The sequence below is a fragment of the Petromyzon marinus genome, chromosome 2 (genome assembly GCF_048934315.1).
Source record: "Petromyzon marinus isolate PM22_M1 ecotype Great Lakes invasive population chromosome 2, UKy_Petmar_22M1.pri1.0, whole genome shotgun sequence".
NCBI lineage: Eukaryota > Metazoa > Chordata > Hyperoartia > Petromyzontiformes > Petromyzontidae > Petromyzon > Petromyzon marinus.
Genome location: NC_133668.1, coordinates 14,271,183 through 14,291,888, shown reverse-complemented (window position 1 = coordinate 14,291,888; position 20,706 = coordinate 14,271,183). Strand labels below are relative to the sequence as shown.

Here is a 20,706-nt window from a genome sequence, read left to right as displayed (position 1 = left end):
ATCACTTCACCAATTAGAATCATCACAATATCCTCACCGTTTAGCTGACGTGTATAGAGCACGTGCTTTGCTTTCCAGGTTTACTTTGAAAAATACAGTTATTTTTCAATGGTACACTTTCTGTGCACAAATAATAACTCAGCTCATTCGTCAATAACACTTTTCTCAAAGCAAAACAGCATAGAACTCAGTGTGTTAAGTTTTTGTATCTGATCAATGCAAGTTAATGCTCTGTTACATCAAAATAATAAGCATGCCTTCAAATGTGTCTCTCCACATTCAAAATCAAAGCATTTTTTACACATCCCATGGGCCACACACAACCTTCGGTCACACCTCCGATTAGCACGGTTGGCTAAGTACTGTGTAAAATAAGTTCAACATACATACATAGGTGTCATATGATCTTAATCCTTGTTTTACCCCTCCACATGTAGCATGAAGAAGCTCACGCTCTTGAGCATGCTCCCTGTTGCGGCACTGCTGTCTGTGATCTTCGTGCTGCTCTTGTACAAATACTTGCACATTGCCAAGTTGCCGAGCGTGAAGTCCTTGGAATTTACCGGACAGCGGTGGTACGAGCAGTCGTTCCCGATGAACCTCTCGGACCACACTCAGTTGTTCCCTCACGACACAGAAGTCCACTACCGCCTCAAGCCCAGCGTGCAGCGGTGAGTCTCAGTGCCATAGCAAAGGGCGGTTGCGGGCAGGGCGGCTTTTTTTCCGATAAGGGGCACCACCCGAACGTGGAGCTGAATTCTTGCAAACGAAACAAGCAGTTGCGATTGGCCACACATTGGGGGTGATGGGAGGGTGGGAGAGGGGGGCTTGTGGCCAAAATGTCTAGCTAGAACTCGAGGCATTGTTGTCGTGGTGAAGCTTATACCTCCACTTAATCTCCGTGGAACAAACCGAAGTCAACACGTTATGCCGAGATGTCCTCTCACCTGGCAGTTATGGCAACATTCATTGTTATTGCTATGAAGTTTGTGCTTGTGAAAAGGCCCAATGATTAGTATCAGGGCGTTTATGGCTCCAGCTTTAGTGGGGTGACAAACTCCGCCTCTGGTTTCATAGTTTTATGTAACATGTGTAGGTGAACACTTAACAGGTGCGTTACAGTGTAATGCGTGGAGTAAACATTGCATACGGAGCAAAAAGAAAAATAAATAACATAGACGACAAAGAACCTGTTACTGTTACAATCATAAAACTAACTTTTATTGCTGGTATCATGAATTCCAGCAATAAACAAAATATGATTTGGTACTGGAAATAAGATACAACATATGTTAACACTAGTGGATGTTAAACTACCAGAATGTATATACTTTAACACCAGTTTATGTTCGACTTCCAGCATTGTCATATGTTACGTGTGATTGTGTGCCACGTTGGTCAGACTGGACGACAGATTAGTGTTCCACCACGTGGATAGAATGCAAGCCCAATACTCTTCCGATAGTGGGCCAGCACTGAAGATGCATTATTTATTCAATCTAAATGTTAATAAACCACGTGAAAGTCACGTGCACCCGAAAACGAGGAGATGCAGCATGTTGTGCCAGGAAATTGGCAACATGGGTCCACTACTCGCTGGTGTAATGTTTGTATTGAGAAACGTAATTGTGGGAATCAGTCATCATGTTCCAGGTGGGTAATGGCATCGTGGTGGTGTGTAGGTTGCTGCCTTCTGGTTCGTGCTCCTGTGAGGGTCGGAACGCCCTACAGCTAGAGAAATGGTTCTCGCCCTCTGAAGTGGAAGGCACGCGCCAAAGGAGATGGAAGGAAATGCAAGAATTCTTACAGAGGTATGCTGCGATGTAACACCCCCCAAATCCCTCCATCCTGCCTGGTCTGGAGCTTGTATTTTCATTGTACTGATCAATTCTTCAAACGGCATTTTTCTGCTTCTAGATCTCTTTCCAATATTGTTTCTTCCAGAACTTTATCACTTTTTTTGTCAATTATTTGTATTGTACAACTTCCATGACAGGTGAGTGGTGCATTGTGGGATAGGCGGCTGGGACAGACGCCCAACACGGACGTGTAGCATTATGTGGTATGTGCGTCAGATCCCTTTTCTTTGGGGAAGGAAGGGGAAAGGAAGGGGAAAAGAGGGGGAGGAGGGGAGGGAAGTCGGTCTCATTTTACGTTCAATCAAATAAACTCAGGGTCTCTGGAGTGGCATTCACGAGGAGGCCCCAGATCTGGGTGAAATCTGCTTCCCTATTCCTCAGCTTCAGACTCAAGTGTTCTCAAGCTGCTAGGGCAAATAGGGAGTTATGCCAGAAGGTGAATTATGGGGCCCCGTGATTCTTCCAAGAGCTCAGGATTGTCTTTCTAACCGAAATGTTCGGGGAGCCAGATCGGGGCTTCCATAGCTTCCCTCCAATCTGGGTAGATATGGGGTAGGGGAGTCTCAAGTAGGAATTTCTCTATATGAGGGCTCGATGAAAGGTCTGACCGGTAAAGGTGCCAGTAGAAGCTGCAGAACTTCATATGAATCTCCGCTGCCCTCGTCCTGAGGCGCCCATTGGCATCCTTGATCCCAGCAATGTGGTTACGAGTTTGCTTGCGCTTGACCAGCTGGGCTATGAGCTTGGTCGTTGAGAGAGCTTGGTCGTGGAGGGAGAGCAGTCGTGAAACGGAATTTTGGTCCTCATAAATAGGGAGGTTTGGTCATTTAACACCTTGTCTAGTTCCAATTTTAGTCTATTGACATCCCCTTGGACCGCACGAGATTGTGTTGATTTGAAAAGGCGATGTTTCTCATTCAGTTTCTCCTCCATCTCTAGGATGGTACTAACCTTTTATTTCTTCCTCGAGGCCCCTTCTGAGATTAAATTGCCCCTGAGGGTAGCTTTAAGGGCATCCCAGACAGGGGGGGGGAGGGGAGGATGTATGGGGGGCAACGCGAATTAACCGAAATTACCAAACCGACCGAAAAGGTTACAATCCCATACCAAAAAACAAAGCCCCTTGCACTCCCTTTACAGAGTGCTCTCCCAACACAAGAATCTAATCAAACTCTGCAATGAAAAATAATGGAGGTCTATGGCGGGTGGGGTAGTGGCGAGAAAGGTGAGTGGGATGGTGATGCGTGGGGTAAGAGAGGCCGTGATATGGGGAGAGGGGGTGAGTGAAGTTGTGTGGAGTTGCGGAGGTGGTGCGGGCGGGGGGACACGATGGGTGGATATCATGTTGGTCCCGAGGATCCACCAAGGCCCAAGCCTACCCTGTTTCCTGCTGCTCCTTTACCATCTATGATGTTTAGCGGATAAAGAGAGGGTTCAATTGTCTCTTTCTAGGACCCCCTCTTGTGGGTCTGACGTCGAGAGTAAAAAAGAAAAATATTAGTAAAAATAAAAAGGTGCTTCAAGTCACTTACATGCAGTGGTTGGTGAGGTCACTCGAAAGAGCAGCTCACTCCAGCATGACGTCACCGGAAGTGAATTTCATCACTTTTAAATAATTTGTACACTATCATCATGAAAACAAACTGTGGGTGCCACAGTGGTAACACCTGTGCCTCACAGCAAGGAAATCCTGGGTTCAATTCCAAGCTCGGGCACCTTTCTGCTTAGAGTTTGTATGTTCTGCTTTCCTACATGTGTTTTCTCTGAGTTCTGTGGTTTTCTTCCACGATTAGAAATGCACACAATATAACTGGTATTGGAGAAACATGCCAATGCTGAAAAAATATCTGCAAATTACTCAATTGGGATTAGATATAGCAACATTCCCCCGTACTGTACAAAAAACGTGCAAGGTTCCTCGCAATAAAACAAGTCTGAAGTGTCAACTAAAACAGCTATAGCATTTAGAATGAAGAGAGTAATGGTGAGGTGTGGCAACATCGGCCTTTTGTTGTACAAACATGAACAAAATAATGGCTATCATTTCAATTTCATTAGACTGTGTAGGTTTTTTGCGGCTATGCTGAATAGTTCTGCGTATTGTTTGGTATGTCTAACACCATTGTGGGGGGGTTTGTGAAATGAAACCCATGAAGATTGCTAGTCCACTGCTGCACTAATGTGGCTACTCAAATCTATCCCCTGTTTATTTTATAGCTCTGTTTTTTTTAAATGTTGCAAATCAAGTCACTGGTCAAAACTTATAACTGTTGCAGGGGCGGCCCTAGACTAACTGACAGGCGCTCTCGGCGAAACATGCAATCGGCGCCCCCACCCCCAAACCCCAAGGGCAGATCTAGGCTGAGGTTTTTGGTAAACTGGTAAACATTTTGCCCCTATTTTCAGTTTCATGTTTTTAAGCGTATATTTTGAAATAGAGGCATAATTATTCGGTTTGTCCGTCTGTTCAACCAATACATTCTCAGAAATGTTGAGAAATTAATTATAATATCCCCTCTGTACCCGCACGGGAATTCAAAAAATGGCATTCGTTATTTTATTTGTAATTTTTACTCGAATTTGACGCCCTTCTTAACTTGGTGCCATAGGCGACCACCTAGTTCGCCTATGCGAACATGCCGCCCCTGTACTGTGCCATTCTGGGGTGGAGCAATTCAATATAAAGTAGTCAGGTTGATTGATGATCCAGCACTCACTAATACACTGCACTCACCAGTGGTCAGTCACCTTCTTATCACTCTTTTATCACTACTGCCATGGTTACTGTTCCCGTGAACTTCACTCATTAATATCTCCTCCCATGTTGAATACTCGGTCTACGAGATTGGCTGTTTTATTTAATCCATATATTGTGTTCAATCACCATCCTGGAGGTCATACCACTGCATTTTTCCTCGCACTACTCATCTGCGGAATTTCCTGCTGTTGTCTCTTTTCCGAAGCTCTTATCAACTTACTGAAACCAAGAAATGTATTCATGCTCGTCAATAGCAACACTGATAGTGCTGTTTGTTGCAGGCCGCAGCATTTTGTTCCTTTGGACCTATTGTCAGCAATTTGTAAAAAAACGATTTGTCCCCACAGGCAGGATCCTGTTCTGAAGAAGATCCTGGTGGCTCGTCCCAACTCGCCACTCTCCTACCCGACCCAGGGACTGCAAGTGCCGCCAACAAAGACCATCCTAATACCGGGTGAGAGGTACGAAACACTACAAATAATTTAATGGGAACATGAAGAAAGTTTACGTAATTGTACAATTACCTGATAATCTTCATTGTCCACCGTGTTCAATTAAATGCTCGATGAAAGCCTCCCCAAGCCGCCTTAATAATGTAATATTTATATTTGGATAGTGACAATTCAGGAGCCGAGGTTGAGACTAAATATCGAGAAAACCAAGCTGTGACTGGACTATTTCTTGTGTTCATCGATGGCTGTTTGGTTTTTCTGAGCCCATGGACTCCCTTTCAATGAATATTGGGTTTGGGGATTTTGGAGTATCTCCAGGTGACCTTTTAGAACCGATAACCCCAAAAACTGAGCCAACCCACCACAATTGGTTGGTTAACCCTAAACCACCGACATAGCCAAACAAATCAAGTTGTCACTTCTTCTTTGGTTCTTTCGGTAAAGTCACTTGTACAGCATTTTAATTAGAAAATTATTATTTTGCTATTGTAATAGCTGAAATTAAATGAAATACAATATTCAAGAGAAGTTTGTCAAGAAAAGTTGACGTTTTGTGAATAAAAAATCCAAACTTGATTCTAGTTTTAGATATTCATTGCCGGTTTGGCAATCCATTTGAATCCAAAACCAACAATAACAGCGACTTCAACTAACAAACAAAGTACGGCTTTTGTACTCTTCTATGGATTCCTGGATTATCTAAACAATTGGGAAACTGCTTTATAGGAGTAATGTCACACCAAAAATATCCTTTCTTCACATCGGAGAAGTGTAGCATATTGTACTCAGTCCTGGGTTCTGACTGCCAAAATTGTAGATATCTGAGAAGCAGACACACTTCTAGTCATGAGGATTTAAGAATAAAAAAGGCAGTACATAAGTGTCAAACCGGGATTTCATAAATTGCAGGACACAATGAATATACATTTCACCTTGAATGGCATTATTGCAATCACAGTCAATTATTAATCATACTAACTTTTTGCATTGTGTCTATTTTTATCATCTTGTATTCCGTAGGTTTAAGTTTGTATGCAGATAAAAGAGACATATACACGGTCAGTACATATGTAGTAACTCCGACACACGTCCTTGTTTTACTAAGAGCCTTTATTGTGGACACCAACACTATTTTTATGCCTGGGCTTCGGTTCTTGATGCTCGAACTTCGTCTTCTCTCCAAGCCGCCTCTTCCCCTTGAGAATCGAATGAGAATCGAGTCAATTTCATTTTTAACTCATCTATTTGGACCCTTCTATGTCCAATTTCTAGACTTCATCTAGCAGTGACTGATAATTATCAGTGATTATAATCGCTTTTAATTATTTTGATGCGTGAGAAATAACCAGGATTTGTGGAGAAAGACCACACATATGTCAGCAAACTTGCTTATTTCAATGGAATCTGACACCGAGTTCAGCAAGTATGCTATTGCAAGGAATGGCACGAGATGAATGATCCATGCTGATTTATTTGAGATTGTTATACGTTTGCAATCGGAGCTGCACCAATTTCTGGGTTTTTGTTTCAGTGTTCCTGAGACAACGCTTCTCTGTCCCCCACAGGTGACGCTGTCCGCGAAGCTGGGGGTGCTGGACACGGTGGCGGAGGTGGGAGAGGTGACATTAGAGGGGCTGGGCGAGTCGCGCCTCTCCCTGAGCAGCCCCCACCTGGAGAACCTTAACCTGCAGCTGCGCACGGTCACGTACACCAACACGGTGTATCAGCCGGGCACCTCCGAGATGGGTATGGCGAGAAGCGACATGCCCAGCGTGATCGTCCAACCACGGCACCGTGGACCGCACGTGCCGGCACGCTCTGCTGACTTGAGCGCTGCTCTCTTTTCCGGTGTCTCTGTTCACAGTGCAGTTGGAGAGCGGGAAACACAGAGCTGACATACCGATCGTTGTAGCACACCAGACCTTGCCCAGGCTCTACGACCCAGGTTCTGGTGAGATTTGTTAAGGAAACATTACGATAAGTGAGCATGAATTACTGAATGCACTTGTGTAGTGTCTTCAAAAATTACTCACTCATGTTGTAACAAGTCACCTGCTTATACTTTATTCACCTATTCACCTATTCTTGCACCAGTTGTAGGCACTCCTATAACTATCTATGTGGTCACTTATGTTTAAATTCTCCCCACTCTTATCTACCTTCCACCTCACTAATCCTGCACTCAGCAGCTCTGTCCTCAGTGACTCCGCACACAGTGTCTCCGCACACAGCGTCTCCGCACACAGCGTCTTTGCACACAGCATCTCCGCACACAGCAACTCTACATCTCCATCGCTGCCCTCACCTATGCTCCCTCAGACCCGCTCACCCGTCTGTCCCCAGGCGGGGGGATCAGCCAACACCCACCCGGCGACGGCGTGAGGGTTGAGGTCCCGTTGACGGCTGGAGCGGCAGCGGCGAGATGTCTTCACTCTTGTTCCCGGCAACAACTCTCTCTCCGCTCACGCACACACCCTTATATCCCTCTGCTAATTATCCGAGACCTCTCGTGTGTCTCTTTAAGCTCTCGCCAGGCCGGCGCCTGTTGGCCCATCAATCAACCCTTATCTCCCGTCTCCCTGGCAACACCTTCGGTCACAACGTGCACAACCGGTCGAACCCGTTTGCACCTGCTTCGCCCCTTAACAACTGGCGGTTTGTCTGTGCAACCTTCATGTTGCACATGCGCAACTGTTTTCCCTCAGTTGCTGTGGGTTAACTGTGCACACTGCGTATTTCACTCCTCGACACTTGTTACAGCCATTAAAACACGTTTTATCATGCTAACGTTTCAAATATATAATCAGGGCTGGGATTTACAGATAATTTTTTCTGGCCTGGCAGATGGTAAAATCAGCAATCTGGTGACGGTGGTGACCAAGACATTCTTGCGTTATGACAAGCTGAAGGGGCTCATCGCCAGCATCCGGAGATTCTACCCAGACATCACCATCATCGTGGCGGACGACTCTGAGCACATCGAGATGCTCCACGAGCCAGGCGTGGAGCAGTACATTATGCCTTATGGGAAGGTCAGCACCGATTTTCAATGCGCAGTCGGCTTTATTCATGAACTACGACAGCAAAATGTATTTAAAATGAATAGCCACCATTCCCTTCTCCAAAGTTCTCGATTTCCAGTGCACATATTCAAGTTGGGGATTCTATAAGGGTATAACGTTAGCACAATGGACTCGCAAACTAGAGGTCGGTGGTTCCATCGTCCAGCTCTGCAGTTGAAATAATGGTCAGGTTTCTTACATCCCTTTGCCTCTAGTCATCTAACAGGATAAATGGGTACACAACAATTGATTAGCAGTTCGTGTGTGGTAGGTTAAAGTGTGGGTACTTCTACTTCTTCCAATACGTCTTTACACCATGGAAGAGTCGGCCACAAAAATATGAAAAAAGAAAGTATATAGCACCTTTAATTTAATTATTTATCTTCATAAGGGACTTTCAAAAAAGTGCTGTACATGTGAACATGTCAACATTCCATAACATTTCGATTTAAAGCTTTCGTGACTGCAGGGATTCATCTTCTTGGTTCTTTTGGTAAAGTCACGTAGAATGGAAATTAAATAATAAAACTAAAACATAATAAAATAAAATTCTCACGACGTTTTGGCCACAACACAAGTGGCCTTCTTCAGGTGAAGAAACAGGTCTGTCCAGAAGACAGAGCTTGAAGGTCCATTCTACGTGACTTTACCGAAAGAACCAAGAAGATGATTCCATAACATTTTTAAATATAGTCCAAGGCAATAGAGTGAAGGTAAACATATTGCACGAAGTCATTGGTCATTCCTCCAGAAATGATCGTATAGAAATTAGTTTGCAATCGTGATTTTAAAACATGTACAGTGCCCTTGTCACGGATATAGCTGGGGAGGACATACACAGTTGGGCAGCCACACAGCAGAGGGTCCGGTTCCCCTTGGAATAAAACATTGTCCTCGGGTTGTAGAGAACACCAGAATGCATGGAATGCACAGGGCGAGATGGAACATAGCAATGCAATAGATCCCACAGTTAGGTGGGTGCAAGGCCATTCAGTCCGTTATAGGTAACAAGATCTTAAAATGGATTCAAAGCTTCACTGAGATCCAATGCCAGACGAGGCGTGATACGTTCAGATGCAGCAGTTCTAGATAGAACGCGGGCTGCTGCATTATGAACAAATTGCAAGCATGTCTGACAAGGGGGCACTGCAATAATTGATTCTCGTCAAGATGAATGCATATGTAGGGGTGTTGTCGGAAGGTAACACACAGTCACACCATGGTGGCTACAACCACGTCCGCTATAGCCCTGCCCTCAGTGGTGTATGGGTATAAAGGGTGGGGAGCCAGAGAGCTCGGGGCAGTGTGTTGGGGCCAATAATGAAGAACCAGTGAAGAAGGAAGGCCGGCTAGATAGACCCTGGGACTTCCCTGACTGCTGTCCTTTTGAGGGCCGGCAGGGTAAGCCGGTGGGTGCGGCCCCAGAGCCTCATAGCCAGAGCCCTTTTAAGGGTCGGTCTGGTTGGTGGGGTGCCGTGATCTGTGCTTTGACCAGGGCCAGATCAGATAGCCTCCTCTAGCACCTGTAGCGGAGGAACTGGGAGTACAGGAATTAGGCTAGATAGCCTAGGGGATGTCCCAGCGTGTATACGGGTGAAGGGGCCGTTACCCCTTCCAGTGTAACCCTTGTTAAGCTTGAATAAACAGTGCTGCCTCTACTCCACCGTCTCCGTGTCCCGTGAACCCACTACACAAGAACCAATATCTCGTGCAGGCAACATTTATAAGATGAAAGTATGGTCTCTTAGTGACGCTTTTCACATGCGCTTCAAATGACAGAGCAGACTCAAGGATGACATCAAAGTTTTACTTTATGGATGATGAGCTGAAATTATGACCAACAAGAGAAACACCATTTCAAGCTCCCTGTAGTGGAGGCTTTTCTACCAGCTGTGGCATGAGCGAGCAATAATTGCAGGACTGATCCTATTAATTGTTTTATTGCCAAGTTCATGGAGATTAGGATAATTCACACAATAGAAAAATCCGATTCAATAAGCAGTGTCAAACATCGTCTCTTAAAGCGTCCACTCTGCGGTCCTATGTGCAGGGCTGGTTTGCTGGCAGGAACCTCGCCATCTCCCAGGTGATGACCAAGTACCTGCTGTGGGTGGATGACGACTTCCTCTTCTCGGAGAATACGAAGCTGGAACGCATGGTGGAGGTGCTGGAGAAGAGTTCCCTGGATGTGGTGCGTCTGCTTCGACTCACAGTGATGTGTGAAGGGTCACAGGGTCAAATGAACGCAACTTTGGTAATGATTGTGTTTTTTTACTGCGTTGGCAAGGTGGGTGGCGTTGTGAGCCAGAACGCCTTTCAGCACGTGTTCAAGGTGGTGCCTGGAGACTCGGATGGAGACTGCTTGTACCGCACGATGAGCACTTACCGTCGACTGGACGGCTTCCCGACCTGTTCCCTGGTAGACATGGTGGTGAACTTCTTCCTGGCACGCACCGAGAACATGCGCAGCGTCAGTTTCGATCCCCAGTTTAGTCGCATCGGTCACCCCGGTACGTACACTCTGGTGAACTAACATTCACGAGTGGTCATTGTCTATTCAAGTTCACTGCTGTGGAATGTTAATGTTGCCTTCATGTAAGAACTACTGAGATATTATGATCTGGATACCATTTAATCAATGTATAAGATGTGATTTTTCTTCGTTCATAAAAACTAATATTTCTGTTCATCACAGAATAAAATGTGCGTATTGTTGTACATATTACAACGAATGATCCAGGACCCTCAGTGTTCTGCTTGTACCTAGCATAGTTTTTTGTTGGGTCTTTTAATCCTTGTTTTCTTGTTCTTTTTATTTTTGTACTGACTATGCCCGAATATATTTTTGATTGTTTTTTTTTTCTCAATCGAGAAATGTATTGCTTTTCCAGTTGGATGTGTGTATAGAATTGTATTGTCTGGATTTTTACAATTGTGATTTTTTAAAATCAAATCTGCATTTCTCTATGGCTCGGCAATGATTTCATAGCTACAGTCAGTCCCACCATGAGACAGAAGCAGGAGGGGGAAGGGGAGCAGGGAAAAAAACACAAGGCTCATTTACTTTTTTAGTCAATCATCCTCTGATATGTTCATTATAATGCAGAATACAGCAAAGTCGAAATCAGCGGGAACATCATATAAATAAGATTCCATATTAACCAATAAATCATAAAGTGAACATTTTTCTGAAGCACAAGGGCCATATAACTTAAATTTTGACTTCAAACTTTCGTGACTGCAGGAATTCTTATTCTTTGGTTCATTCGGTAAAGTCACGTAGATAGAAAAATAATAAAAAAGAAAGTGAATACAAATAAAAAATAAAATAATAAAAAACAAAAAAAACACTCATGTAGACTGTAGCCTGGTTATTAAGGTTGGTGAGTGTACTGACAGTCTATAATGTAGGCTGTAGCAATGGTTCTTAAGCTGGGTGAGTGTACTGGCAGTCTATAATGTTGGCTGTAGCAATGGTTCTTAAGCTGGGTGAGTGTACTGGCAGTCTATAATGTAGGCTGTAGCAATGGTTCTTAAGCTGGGTGAGTGTACTGGCAGTCTATAATGTAGACTGTAGCCTGGCTACAGTAGCCTGGCTACAGTCTACATTAGTGTTTTTTTTGTTTTGTATTATTTTTATAATTTTTATTTTATTTTTATTCACTTTATTTTCTTATTATTTTTCTTCTTCTATCTACGTGACTTTACCGAAAGAACCAAAGAATATGAAGGCCATATAACTTGCTACATGGTCCATAGTAATAACGAATATATTGTTTTTTGATATAGAATCCTATATGCTGAACGTCTTAAGTGTGCATTGCATACGAAAAACTACTTAATCACATCTCATCTCAAACATTTCAAATGGCACCCCTAGTGGTAGCTGACCCTGTGTGCACAAGGTAACTTTCCGCCTGACCTGCAAATGGTCTGCCAGTATGGGGTGATGATTGCTGTGTGTAATACCAATTGGTAATTTTTTTTAAATTTGAAAAATATGACACCAAAACAATGGCCGACTTGGATCTTTAACATTCACTGGGAAGCAGATGGCGCATACACAGCATATCATGATTGTACACCCTCAGCAATAACCAGGGGTCCACCAGACTCAAACATTTGTAAACAAGTGGCGCACACTCTACTGGTGGATCATGTCACCATGCTGCACTCTTTACACTGAATTTGAGTGTTTTCTCCTCTTGGCGGTTGCTGAACAGAGTTTTTTATCGATGGCCTGGGGAAGCTGAGAGTGGGGACGTGCAGGGACATCTCCATCGACCACGCCCCCAAGAAGGGAAACATGGCACAGTACAACAGATACCGCCACGCCAAGGAAGCTCGCAGTCGTACGATGCGAGCCCTCTTCTTTAAGAATCACCTTATGTGTTACAGAACCTAACACATGCCTTCTGATGATGGTCACAAGGAATGGCATGACAATTTAGAGCAACATGGAGATTGATTTAAAGGAAATATTGTTCTGTAGATTATGATGCTGAATTACAAAATTAGTTTACTTATATTACGAGATCATACAACATTGTTTAGAACTGTCATTTGTGATTGTACACTGTTGATAAGTTATTTGGCACATCTTGAGTAATTTAGAAAATTTACACAATGTTTCGTAGCTATTGTGGATATACATTTTATACAAGTTTAACAAAGTTGAATATAACTATTGCATAGTTTTCAAGCAGTGTATTACATAATTCAGTTTGTACTGAAATGCAGTACGGTAAATGTATTGACTTGTGAGATAAGCCTCCAGCTCATCGCAAATTGTACCACAATTATGCATTGTTGAGTTATTTTAAATCTATGCCACTAGCAGGTATTTATTACTTTAATTGCGAATTTGAAATAAAAAATGTAATTGAGCCATGTTTTACTTTTAAATGTTACAGTATTTTTGGAATAATGTGGGCGAAAGGGAATACTTATCATTTGTTGTCTTACTACCTGGCTTATCCTGCTTTTTATATTCAGTACTATATATGTAGTTATGAAAAGCTTATGGAATAAAGTGATGTTAATTATTTTAACCACACTTGTTCCAAGATGGGGTTAATGCATATGTGATTGAATATTGTTCGTTAAATCAGAATCTTTTCGATAACTATGAGTGGGAAAGACAACATCCATTAGCATCTTAATATATTACCTTGCTTGTTTGAGGCTGAAATGTTGCCTGTTAATGTGTTTGTCACAGACTTTAACTTTCAACAAAGCGTGTATGAATTGAAAGCTTTTAATATGATTTCAAACTGAATACAGTACATACTCTTTGTTTTTTTCGGTAAAGTCACGTAGGTAGAAAAATAATACATCACGACGTTTCGATCGAACATAAGCAATCGTCATCAGGTGGGACAACCACAGCAAGAAAAACTGCTGTGGTTGTCCCACCTGATGACGATTTCTTGTGTTGTGATCGAAACGTCGTGATTTATTATTTTTCCACCTACATGACTTTACCGAAATAACCAAAGAGTATGGATTCCTGCAGACACGAAAGCTTTAAATCAAAATTTATAGGATTGTCATCTTTTTATAGAAGATTCCTGCCAGAATTTGCAATGATAACACGAGCCCATCATGCAGAAACATCTGCATTTTAAGTGGGGAGAAGAAGAGCAAAATGTATTGGACAAAATGAAAAACAGACTCATTCGGGCTCCAACTTTATCTTACCTAAAGCTGAAACATTTATATTGGACATGGATGTTACACGGGCATAGGGGCAGTTTCATCTCAAGATAAGAAAGATAGGGGCATTAATATGGAAGCAGGCCACTGTCAAATACAGAGAGAACGTATCGTGGAAAAATATTTGATTTCATAATACAGTTTTTTGGGTTAGATCGCGAAAGTAAAAATGTGTAATGTAGCTCTCAGAGACACTGTCTTGTTCAGTTTTATATATATTTATTGTGAATGAAGTACACCGACTCACTGATAACTTAACGAGAAACCGTGAGTGACTATATATATGCCTGGATAACTTATGTGACTCTACGCTACGCTTCCTGTGTAGTTGGCTGGCTACACAGGAGTGGATGCGTAGTAGTCACGGAGGCAATATAACTCTAGCCTTTCAAGACTACAAGGTGCCCAATCCAAGATGATGAAGACGACCTGCTCCAAGATGACGACGGCGAGACAGCTCCTTGGTTCTCTCACAACAGCAGCCCTGAGCCCTGGGCTGCTGTTGTGTTCCATGCCGGCTTTTATCCCCCTCACGACTCGACCACGCCCCTTTTCCCGAACCCTGTCTCACCGCACCTGGCCCTGTCTGTCTCTGTCCCAATTACTATTTACGACCATTTAGGTCGAGTGCTTATCCTCACGCGACCCTGTCAGTGCCTGTCGCATCAATCATTTTAATGACCACTTAGGTCTCATGTTACCCATACGTGTTCCTGTCTGTTCCCGTCACGTTAATTTAGAACCACGGCCACGGGCAGCCGTACTGTGGAGCCGGACGCGTCGCTCCCCGCTAACATCGCATGGGCTAACTCTGTTCCTGCCTGAACCATCGCTAGTTCCATACTTACATTAGGGACTTGCAGGAATGGTTCCTGATCTCCCCTCAACAGTGTTAGTGCCCCGAGCGGTGTGAGCCCACAGCCCATTGCTCTGGACGGGCCAAGGAGGACCTCTGCCTCCAGCCCGCCAGGTCAAACCATCCGTGGCAACGCAATGGGACCACTACCGCCGAGCAGTGTGAGCCCACGGGCCACCACTCCAGATGGGCTAAGGAGGACCACTGCCTCTGGGCCCGCCAGGTCAAACTGTCTGCTGCAACACAATTCGACCACTACCTGCGTGTCAGGCGGGTTCCCTAGAGATTACCTGAACATAACCTGAACTGAAACACTCTGCTCTGCACACCGACACGGGAAGTCCAAGATCAGCATTTGAACAGAACCCCGATCGGAAAAAAAAAATTGCAGGGGCATCCTGCTCAACAAAACCCCGTGCTCAAAAGGCAGGGCACAGCCAGAGTTTCTGAAATCACTACTGGCTCGAACATCTCAATCTCCCTTCAATCTGAAGTGGGCTTCTATCTGCTCTACATTTCCCAACTCCCCCCATTCGCCGCCATGCACGCAATCCCCATAGGCGAACCACAACGATCCCTTCTTTTAAAGCGCAACATTCAAAAATAACTTCAGATACAAAAGTAGCCAAGGCACCTGTGTCCCCTAACATATCAACTTCCACCCCTTGTACAAACCCGACTATCCCTGATGAACCAGCCGCCGCTTTTACCACTCGGCCTGCCAGTTTTCGCCACTGCATGCCCGAGTTTGGTCTCTGTAACACCCGATGGCCCTGATGCGTGACGTGGTTTTAGCGGTCAGGTGTCTAGTGAATCACCACTCGCCTGGGCTGGGCCGTGGCTGTCGATGAGGAGGTGGATGCGAGGGACTCCAACGATGTCCCAGCAAAATGTTGGCATCCCCATGCGAAGTGTCGAAGCTGGCCGCAGCAGAAGCAGGCGAGCCTGGGCGCCCGCGGCAAAGGTACAGATTTGGGCCGGGATCGCCACACCCGGTGCTATTATTATGTCCCTCTTCGCCGCCAGTCCCCTCCTCGATCCGCTGCTTTCACCTTCCCCGTAGACTCCGTTTCTTCCTCCGTCGGCTCCATGATAATCTTTGTTGGTCGGCCGGTCCATTCGTTCCCAGTCCAAGACTTCCCGGTGGTTTATCTGGTGTCAGCCTATGGAGAAGGCGTAAACAGTGTGGGTCATCTTAGGACAGCCAGGTGCAAAGGCTGAAATGACGAGGTAACGGTCGGGCCAATTAAGACAGAGGATCAACAATTGCGGTGATTGGTTGGTACTGTTGCTGGGGCTGGAGAGGCGTCGAGAAGTCTGGCGAGAAACAGGTGTGCTGGTCACGCGGAGCGTCGGTTGAGACGCGGGTTAATTAATTGGGGATGTAATGAGAGCGGGTATAAGAGCGGGTGTCGGAGTCAACTGAGGAGGTTGTTGAGAGGTGGTTGAATGGTGAAGAGCTTGGAGATGGGTGGAAGTTGAAGACGCTGTGTGCGGAGGAGCTGAGGAGAATAGCCAGCAGTGGAGAGAGCAAAGCGGAGCTGAGAAGAGACAGCAGAGTTAACAGAGTTATAGTGAACGAGATAGCCAGTAGTGGAGAGAGCAAAGCGGAGCTGAGAAGAGACAGCAGAGTTAACAGAGTTATAGTGAACGAGATAGCTAGCAGTGGAGTGAGCGTAGTGATAGCGGAGCTAAAGTTGCTGTGTGCGAAGTCCCTGTGTGCGAAGACGCTGTGTGTAAAGTCGCTGTGTGCGAAGACGCTGTGTGCGGAGTTGCTGAGATGGAGAGAGACAAAGGTGGCGAGCGAGACGGGCGGAGCACGGTGAGCGAGCCGTGGTGACCAGGGTACTGTTGAGTGTGGAGGACATGTTGAATGTTGTAAATAAAGCGGTGTTTGAAGAAAGACAGAAGTTGTCCGCGTAAAGTCAAACACTACATATGTATATTTATTGTGAATAAAGTCCACCGACTCACTGATAACTTAACGGGCAACCGTGAGTTACTATATACACCTGGGTAACTTCTGTGACTCTACACTACGCTTCCTGTGTCGTTGGCTGGCTACACAGGAGTGGATGCGTAGTAGTCATGGAGACAATATAACTCTAGCCTTTCAAGACTACAAGGTGCCCAATCCAAGATGATGAAGACGACCTGCTCCAAGATGACGACGGCGAGGACAGCGCCTTGGTTCCCCCACAACAGCAGCCCAGAGCCCTGTCCATGCCAGCTTTTATCCCCCTCACGACTCGGCCAGGCCCCTTTTTCCGAACCCTCTCTAACCGCACTTGGCTCTGTCTGTCTCTGTTCCAATTACTATTTACGACCATTTAGGTCCCGTGCTTATCCTGACGCGACCCTGTCAGTGCCCGTCGCATTTATCATTATTAACGACCACTTAGGTCCCATGTTACCATTACGTGACCCTGTCTGTTCCTGTCACGTTAATTAGTAACCACGGCCACGGGGAGACGTACTGTCCTCACATCCCCACGTACTGTCCATACAAATGTGTCGTAACCTTCCACCACCCGACACAGCCAATTCGTAAGGGATTTGTCACGTAAACAAAACGCCAAATAGTTAATACTTCAGCCCGACAGTGTGTTGGAGAGTAAATCCACAACATTCACAATTTGAGTTTGACGTTTCGTTGGTAATTACATCCAGCATCATCGGGCGATTTGCCAGAAGCAGGTGGATTGCTTCGCTATTTTGGCTAATCGCCCGACGATGCATTGCCCCATGGAGTATTGATTTATGCTGCAACAGGTGTCCACAGTATATATCAGACTTTAGACTTGTATTGAGTCAGATAACCGCTATGCCCACAAAGGTGGCAACATTGGCATGTTACAAGGGCTGACAATGGATGATATATTACTCAATATATTGAGACATATAATCCAACCGACACATTTATAACATAGATAGCATGGTAAAATCCAGGAGGAAGGCCTTCAAATGCAGCAACTTAACAATTAGCATAAACACATAGATGGAGCATTTCAATGGAATGCACAATTTCATGCGAATAGTCGCTAAATATATATCTAAAATACTTCAATGTAACATTTGGATAATGTGGCATTGTGTTCAAACTTGTGGCAGTATTGCTCTTGAAGCAACAAACTTAAGCCATGTAAAGATGGACATAATTGAACTTTCATTGTAATGCCCAGTTAATTCCAAAATATAGCTGTGGCAATTGAGAAGGCTCTGGAACCCTGCTGTGTTATAAACCTGGCGTTGGACAGCATGAATTAAGCTGCTCGTTTAATGTAGTGTGGACTCTGGAATGGAAAAATAATATCTAAGAGGTACTGTGCTCACTGTAGTTGACAATTTTATATATGACTAAAGACCAGCGAATTTATTTGCATGTCTCGAGGGAGGGCAGGGCTTACTTTGGGGTAAAGATCAGTGATAGGGTTTAGAAGGGGCATCTAAGCTGAAAATATGAGTTAAATTGTAGAAGGGGTTGAGTTCATTTAATATTGTACGAGAAGAAAACCTACATACTACATCACAGTAGTAAAATAATAACAGAATAGTGGCTTGAACAATTAGTACATGAGAACAAATCTGAAAGAAATGTTTATTTTGGAAAAGAAAACCTATTTTGTTTTCACATTTTTCATAAGTGGTCTAAGTTAATTTGGTATGTGAGAAACTAGTCAATAACAAATCCAAAATACATCTTGCAGTCTACTCTTATACGTATACTGTTTAGGGTCTTAATTTTGGAAAGAAGCAAATCATATTACATGTCTTAAGTGACAATAGCATACGTTAAGTTTTGGTGGCATGAAGACTAGTTTTAATTATAAGAGTTGGATGAGATTAAAATCATCCTAGAATTTTAGATGGACATCTAGTAGTGAAATCCATTGACCAATTAACTGTATTATTTGCAAATATGTAATTGGATTTTGTTGAACTCCCATTGTTATAAGAATTTCATCAGAGGATACATTATTTACTTTAACCTATTGGGAACAAACAGAAAGGTAATTTTCAGCCATCTAATGACATCTTTAGATAATTTTAGAAGGTAGAGAATATTTAGCAAGGTAGCATGGTCCAAAAAAGGCCCCTCATGAATGGTTAAATATAAAAATCAGAGAACCTCGCCCAGACATGCTATACTGGGACACCCCCCTGGTGCCAGGCCTGGTGGTGGTGTTCACCGGAAAGTGCCTGGTGGCCGGATGACCAACATCACTTGTTCGGGCCCAGCCCGAAATGGCTACGTGGCACCATCCTGTGGGCCCACCACCCGAATGACGAAGGGTGAGGGGCGAGTGCAATGCAAGTATGGCAGGGAGAGGGATAGTCTCAGATGGACTGGACCTTGGCATTGGACCCGAGCTATTGGTACGTGGAATGTCATGTCACTGGGGGGAAGGAACCAGATTTGGTAGAAGAGGTGGAAATATACCGACTAGATATAGTCAGTTTCACCTCCACACACAGCAGTGGCACTTTAACCAAACTTCTCAATCGGGGGTAATCTCTTTCCTATTCCAGAGTAACCCCTAATAAGATGCCCCGGGTGGGTGTGGGGATATAAAAAAAATCAAGGGCTGGGTGTTGTTCAGTTGGAGTTTGTCCCATCCGATGAGAGGGTCGCCTCAATGACACATCGGGTCTCAGAAAGTAAAATTCTGACTGTTGTCTGTGCTTATACACCAAACAGCAGTTCAGAGTATTCGGCCTTCTTAGAGATGGTGGTGCAGTGCTCGATAGAGTGCTGCCTACAGACTCCATCGTCTTACTGGGCGATTTCAATGCTTACGTGAGAAGCGATGGAAATACCTGGAGAGGCTTAATTGGGAGGAATGGCCACCCTGATCTGAACCAGAATGGTGAGATGTTAATGGAATACTACACTAGTCACGGAATGTCAATAACAAAAACCATCTTCAAACAGAAGGATGCTCATAAGTGTCCTTGGTACTAGAGAAGTTGGGGCCGAAGGTCTATAATTGACTTCATATTACAGTGTGCACGAATGTGTCAACAACCTCCTTGCTGAACTGCCACCTTCCCTGCTAACCTTGAATGCGATGGCAATCTCGTTGCACACGGCGACGTACTCTTTGCGTGATCTGCCAACCCCATGACCAATGCGCCGGATCAAATGGGGGAGGGGGTGGATGGGGGCGGGGGGTGCCCAAAACCCGCGGTAGCCGCTTCCTGCACGTTGAGGTAGAATTCACGTGAGAGGGCCTCTGGTGGACTATGGTCAGCCACTGAGGTTCCAATCTCGTGGCTCCTGACTCTGGTGTGCGTCATTTACCCCATGCGGAACACTGCGACACCATGCCACATGCAACACATAATCATCATCACTGTTATCACAGTGATCATCATCATCATCATCAGGGACGGCGTCTCCCCCCGACTACCACCCGAGAATAGTTGGAGATATAAACTGGAGCTAGGAGTTGGAGATAGAAACTGGAGCTAGGAGTTGGAGATAGAAACTGGAGCTTGGAGTTGGAGATAGAAGCTGGAGCTAGGAGTTGGAGATAGAAGCTGGAGCTAGGAGTTGGAGATAGAAACTGGAGCTAGGAGTTGGAGATTGAAACTGGAGCTAAGATTTGGAGATGGCAGCTGGAGCTAGGAGTTGGAGATAGAAACTGGAGCTAGGAGTTGGAGATATAAACTGGAGCTAGGAGTTGGAGATTGAAACTGGAGCTAAGATTTGGAGATGGCAGCTGGAGCTAGGAGTTGGAGATAGAAACTGGAGCTAGGAGTTGGAGATAGAAACTGGAGCTAGGAGTTGAAGATAGAAGCTGGAGCTAAGAGTTGGAGATAGAAACTGGAGCTAGGAGTTGAAGATAGAAGCTGGAGCTAGGAGTTGAAAATAGAAACTGGAGCTAGAAGTTGTGCGCTATCAGGTCCCTCTATTCCCAGGGTGAGAGCTGTGTCTGTATTCTTGGTGTTAAATGATAGTCGTTCACTGTGGATGTTGGACTCTGCCAAGGGTGCGTCTTGT

General features: G+C 44.7%; 1 protein-coding gene across 3 annotated transcripts; it reads left to right on the top strand.

Moving 5' to 3' along the window:
• The first annotated feature begins 352 nt into the window (after positions 1 to 352).
• On the top strand, positions 353 to 13,182 carry LOC116946891 (beta-1,4 N-acetylgalactosaminyltransferase 1-like). 3 transcript variants are annotated; one of them, XM_076070213.1, is made up of 9 exons: positions 353 to 671; positions 1,683 to 1,811; positions 4,965 to 5,071; positions 6,090 to 6,127; positions 6,635 to 6,815; positions 6,934 to 7,020; positions 7,413 to 8,101; positions 10,182 to 10,641; positions 12,355 to 13,182. In XM_076070213.1, exons 1-9 carry the CDS (start codon positions 439 to 441, stop codon positions 12,534 to 12,536), a joined length of 2,106 nt encoding a protein of 701 aa, XP_075926328.1. In that variant the 5' UTR covers positions 353 to 438; the 3' UTR covers positions 12,537 to 13,182. The 3 variants fall into 3 exon arrangements, with proteins under 3 accessions (XP_075926328.1, XP_075926339.1, XP_075926323.1); XM_076070224.1 differs by lacking the exons at positions 353 to 671; positions 1,683 to 1,811 and having other exon boundaries at positions 3,788 to 5,071; positions 10,182 to 10,322; positions 10,419 to 10,641; XM_076070208.1 differs by lacking the exons at positions 353 to 671; positions 1,683 to 1,811 and having other exon boundaries at positions 3,788 to 5,071.
• Positions 13,183 to 20,706: the final 7,524 nt, after the last annotated feature.

What these genes read in the sequence shown, in the direction of transcription:
- LOC116946891 (XM_076070208.1), top strand. Translation starts at nt 4,561, where the DNA reads ATGATCCAGCACTCACTAATACACTGCACTCACCAGTGGTCAGTCACC. An exon ending in GCTCTACGACCCAGGTTCTG is followed by an intron (nt 7,021 to 7,412) that starts GTGAGATTTGTT and finishes GTCTGTCCCCAG; the next exon opens with GCGGGGGGATCAGCCAACAC. An exon ending in ACATTATGCCTTATGGGAAG is followed by an intron (nt 8,102 to 10,181) that starts GTCAGCACCGAT and finishes TCCTATGTGCAG; the next exon opens with GGCTGGTTTGCTGGCAGGAA.